The sequence below is a fragment of the Malaclemys terrapin genome, chromosome 3 (assembly GCF_027887155.1).
Source record: "Malaclemys terrapin pileata isolate rMalTer1 chromosome 3, rMalTer1.hap1, whole genome shotgun sequence".
Taxonomy (NCBI): domain Eukaryota; kingdom Metazoa; phylum Chordata; order Testudines; family Emydidae; genus Malaclemys; species Malaclemys terrapin.
Window position 1 is genome coordinate 56,714,270 of NC_071507.1, and position 5,242 is coordinate 56,719,511.

The 5,242-nt window shown below is 48.7% G+C and overlaps 1 protein-coding gene across 1 annotated transcript in view; it reads right to left on the reverse strand.

Annotated features, from left to right (window-relative positions):
- The window catches only part of WDR43 (WD repeat domain 43), a 37,366-nt gene extending 36,842 nt beyond the window's left edge, over positions 1-524 (reverse strand). The window contains exon 1 of the mRNA XM_054023486.1: positions 252-524. Within this exon, the coding sequence (XP_053879461.1) occupies positions 252-479 (228 nt within the window). The 5' untranslated portion in view covers positions 480-524. The remainder of the gene's footprint in view (positions 1-251) is intronic.
- Between the last annotated feature and the right edge of the window lie 4,718 nt (positions 525-5,242).

The following is a 5,242-nucleotide window of genomic DNA, read 5'->3' on the forward strand; positions in this document are numbered from 1 at the left end:
TGCTGCGGACAGGAGGCGGGAGGCCAGCAGGGGGAGGGGGGCTGTGGCCGTGTCCCCGTCACACGGGGGCTGTTTCCCGGCTGTAGGGGGGGCTCCCCCCACTCGGGGCCTGCTGGCTGCTCTCCCTGGGGAAGCCACATGGTGCCGGGGGGTGGGGCGGAGCAGGCCCGGCCCCGCACGGGGCGAGCGGGCCATGCGGTGCGGGCGGCGGCACCCCCGGCCCGGCCCCGCGTTCCCTCCCGCCCCGGTACCTTGCTCGGGGGCTGGCGGCCCCCCGGCGGGGCCCAGGCCAGGCAGGTGCAGGCGGCGCTGAGGTGGGCGGAGGGCACGTACTCGTGCTGCAGGCGGCTGCTCGGCGTGTCCCACACCCGGAGGCGCCCGTCGGGACCGCACAGCGCCAGGGAGCGGCAGCCGCCCGGAGAGAAGGCGCAGGGGGCCCGTGGGGCGTCCCCACCACACACTGCTCCGGCCGCCGCCATGGCGCTCTGGGCCCGGCCTCTGCTCCAGGCCAGCGGCGCAGCGGCCACGTGTTTCCGCCCCGCGCAGGCGCACTGGCCTGGGACGGGCTCCCCCTGCGCCGCTCCTCCCCTCCGCTGCACGGCCCGCGGCGGGGCGGGGGGCTGAGTGTGGCAGGAGAAGGAGTCCTGGGGGGGAAGTTGAGGGTGGTAGGACAGAAAGATGTCGGGGGGGATGTGTGTTCAAATAGTATTTTGAGGCGGGTGGGGGAGGGTTATGAGAGTATCAAGGGTGAAAGTTGGGATCCTGGGGGCTGAGTATATGACAGCTTTGGGAGGTACTTTCTGTGTGCTGGGGGGTTTGGGGGGGTGTCAAGAGATGTGTGTATGACAAGCTTTTTAAAAAAGTTTTTTAAGGCTTCTCATTTTGCAGGCCTGTTAAATGTAGGATATAATGTGACTGTACCAAGGGATGCCTGGGACATAATTGTTACATATACTGCAGAAACATCTGCCAGAACTGAGCAAGTAGCGGGGGTAGCTGTGCTAGTCTGTATCTACAAAAACAAGGAGTCTGGTGGCACCTTAAAGACTAACAGATTTATTTGGGTATATGAGGTTTTTACCCACGAAAGCTTATGCCCAAATAAATTTGTTAGTCTTTAAGGTGCCACCAGACTCCTTGTTGTTTTTGCAGAGCTGATCAAGATTCATAGATTTCAAGGCCAGAAGGCATCCGTGTGACTTCTCTGAAACAGGCCATAGAAAGTCTCCACAGTAATTCCTAGAGCAGAGCTTTTAGAAAAAACATCCAATCTTGATTTTAAAATGGTCAATGATGGAGGATCCACCATGACTGTTCCAATGGTTAATTACTTTCAAAATGTTAAAAATGCACACTTTATTTCCAGTCTGAATTTGTATATCTTCATCTTCTAGCCATTGGATGGTGTTATACCTTTCTCTGATAGATTGAAGAGCTCAGTATTAAATATTTGTTCTTGGACGTATACATTCCCATTTAGTTAAATCAAAACACATATTGTTTTCTTGCACATACCTTTCCAAGCAAGCCAGTGACCCGTCCTCTTCATTATTTACCACTCCCCCAACTTTTGTGCCGTCACCAAACTTTTTCGGTGATGATTTTATGTTTTCGTCCAGGTCATTAGTAAAAATGTTAAATAGCATAAGGCCAAGAACTGATCCCTGTGTGAGACCACTAGGAACACACCTGTCTATGATGGTTCCCTGTTTTTAATTACATTTTGAGACCAATCTGCCCATTTTTAATCCATTTATTGTGTGCCATGTTAATTTTATATTGTTCTAGTTTTTTAATCAAAATGTCAGGCAGTACCAAGTCAAATGCCTTAAAGAAATTGAGGGAGATAATAGCTTTTATTTGGATCAACTTCTGTTGGTGGAAGGTACAAGCTTTCTAGCTTCAGGGCTGGGGAAGGTACAGAAGTGTATTACATCAACACCAAACTTGCAATCTTATAAAAAAAAATACCAAGTTAGTTTGACAGAATCTGATTTCCATAAACCTATGCAGATTGGCATTAATTATATTACTCTCCTGTATTAATTGAGTTGTGTATTAGCTGCTCCATTATCCTGTGGGAGTGATAGGAAATAGAAAATATAGCCTGGCAATCAGAAAAAAAAGTCTTGGGCATTGGGAAACTATGTTGCATTTTAATAGACCCCATGAGTAGTGGTGGAAGCCCCAGTGGTTAAGCAAGAATGGAAAAAGCACTAAAAAGTGTAATCTAGAGATCAATCCTTCACTTATCAGGAGGTAAACTAGATGATTTAAGACAGATTTTTCTTCTGTAATTTCTATATTTTCCCCTGATTATTAGGACAGTGCATTGCAAATTGTTGTATCAGGCCAGATATACATATAAACAGGGATGTGAAAAGGTGTGATTCCTGGCCAACGTAGCTGTGCTGGCAGAAACCCTCTAATGTAGACATAGTTATAACGGTAAAACTACACCTTTGCCAATCTAGTTTATTTCACCTGGTGTTGTTTTGGAGGGGTTGGGGACATGAGTAGGGGGTGGGGCTAGAATAAACTATGCTTGTAAAAGTACAGTTCTGCCAATTCAAGCTGCAACCACAGTAGCACTGTAGGAGCACTTTGCTAGTACAGTTAAGCTTTCCAAATGTAAACCTGGATTAATTTTATTATAATAATTCAGTACACTGTAAACAATTATTTTTTAAAAGTACATTTCAGATGCATCACCAGCTTTTCAGGATGCATATTAAATATATACTTAGTCCTTTCTGTACTGTACCCATTACATATCTTCTTTATTCCCCTTGAGGCACATACAGTCAGAAGAAGCATAAGATAAATACTTCCTTGCAAATGTAATGTTTTTCATACCCTCTCATTTAATCATTCCTGTCTACTTCCTTTAACATGGGGGAAATTATATATGATGGGGGGGAAAAAATCAATGAAAATATTGCTAATGACTAATGTGTCTCTATCATAAATAGTTTTCCAGAGAAGACGGGGGGGGGGGGGGCAGGAAAAGCCCAGAAACCTGTTCTGAATGTAAACAGTTTAAAATTGTAGTTTATAGACTGCAAGTATAAATGTATAATGACTTATGTTCACCATTAAAACTAGGGTTACCATACGTCCGGATTTTCCTGGACATGTCCGGCTTTTTGGGCTCCAAATCCCCGTCCGGGGGGGAAATCCCAAAAAGCTGGACATGTCCGGGAAAATCGGACATGCGGTGCCGGGCCGGGGGCCCCGGCCGGCGGCTCGGGTGCCGGGTGCCAGGCCGGGGGCTCGGGGGCTCGGCCGGCGGTGCTTGGGGGGCCCAGTGCCAGGCCGGGCCGGGGGCTCGGGGGGCCCGGCCGGCGGTGCCGGGCCGGACCGGGGGCTCGGGGGGCCTGGCCGGCAGTGCCGGGCTGGGGGCTCGGGGGCTCGGCCGGCGGTGCTCGGGGGGGCTCAGGTGCCGGGCCGGGGGCTCGGGGGCTCGGCCGGCGGTGCCGGGCCGGGGGCTCGGGGGGCCTGGCCGGCGGTGCCGAGCCGGACCGGGGGCTCGGGGGGCCTGGCCGGCAGTGCCGGGCTGGGGGCTCGGGGGCTCGGCCGGCGGTGCTCGGGGGGGCCCGGTGCCGGGCTGGGCCGGGGGGCCCAGCCGGCGGTGCCGGGCCGGGCTGGGGGCTCGGCTGGCGGCTCGGGTGCCGGGTCGGGGGCTCGGCCGGCGGTGCCGGGCCGGGGGCTCGGGGGACGGGCTGGGGACCTGCGGTGCCGGGGGAGGGCCGCGCCTCCTCCCCCCACACACCCCCTTACCTGCTTCAGGCTTCCCGCGACTCAAATGTTCGCGGGAAGCAGGGGAGGGGGCGGAGACTTTGGGGAGGGGGCGGAGTTGGGGTGGGGCTGGGGGCGGGGCTGGGGCCCCTTTAAAGTGTCCTCCTTTCGGAGGCACTAAATATGGTAACCCTATTAAAACCATGCACATCTCACAGCCAGATCTTCAAGAGCTATTAACATGATTATTTATTTGATTTACAGCACCCGGAAATATGATAGTCACTTTACAGAAACATGAGAAAAGATAACCAAAAACATTTTCAAAGGTGCCTTTAAAAACAGGACTTGGGCTCATAAGTCACATAGGTGCTTTTGAAAATTTTACTCAAGGTCTGTGTCCCATAGGGATGATGGCAAGGGATGAGAAAGTACATAATAGTTTACAGTAACAATATAAGAATTCACTCTGGGCCTAAGTACATCTTATGGTTCTGATGCAAATAATGAAGCTTTGCATTTTTTTTCCCAGTAAAGTGTAACACTTCTAAACAACACAGCAGAAATGAATTTTACGGAAGGATTTAAAGGATGAGGGTAGGAGGGAGGGTGGATTTTTAAATGGGTTTTTCTTAGTTTTAGGTTTTCAGCTATTGTTTTTTGAAATAGGCACATGCCATCAGTGGATTCCCATTGTCTTTCCTCTTTTAGGCTCTAGTCCTGCAGTGAGCTCCCTGTGGTCACAGGGTCCATCCACACTGAGCTCTTTGCAAATGGGGGCCTTATAATTCATTCTGAAAAATAAAGATGCAAAGAAATTGCTCAGACTATGTTGCAACATAGACAAAAACCTTAAATCTTCAGAAAATGTAGTCAATCCCTGACCTCCGGCCTAGTGATTTTGCAGTTGTTCCTTCTCCACCATTATGCATTGTAAGTGAAAACAAGCTTCTAGACAAGCTTCTAGAGACAAAGTTCTATTCAAATTCACAACATATTGTAATTTTCTTTTGATTGTATGTTTTTTAAAAACATTAAATTGCAGCAGCATATCTGCCTTACCTATGTTTTGTCTTTTGTGCCAAACTGTTTTGCTCAAATAAACTTAAAATTACATTATGATTCATTTAAATCAAAAAAAGTCAGGCTTCGTGTTTTTGTCTGGCTGAACAAGAAGCCAGATTTAAACTATATCCATTCAGATTAGTTGTTACTTCTAAGGTATGTTTTTCTTTTTCTTGTTTTGGAGGGAGGGGAGTGTGGCAACAACTATAAGAAGGTATAATAAATAATAATCATAACATTCTTATAGCATTTTTTTTTGTTCAAAATACTTTAACTGGCTTTTGATTAATGTTTGTAATCTTCAGAACAGATTTAAGAGTCAATTCTCCCTTTTTATTGATGGGAATGTTTATGGGATTGTATTTCAAATCCTTCCAAATCTTTTAAGAATATAAGAACGGACATACTGGGTCAGACCAAAGGTCCATCTAGCCCAGTA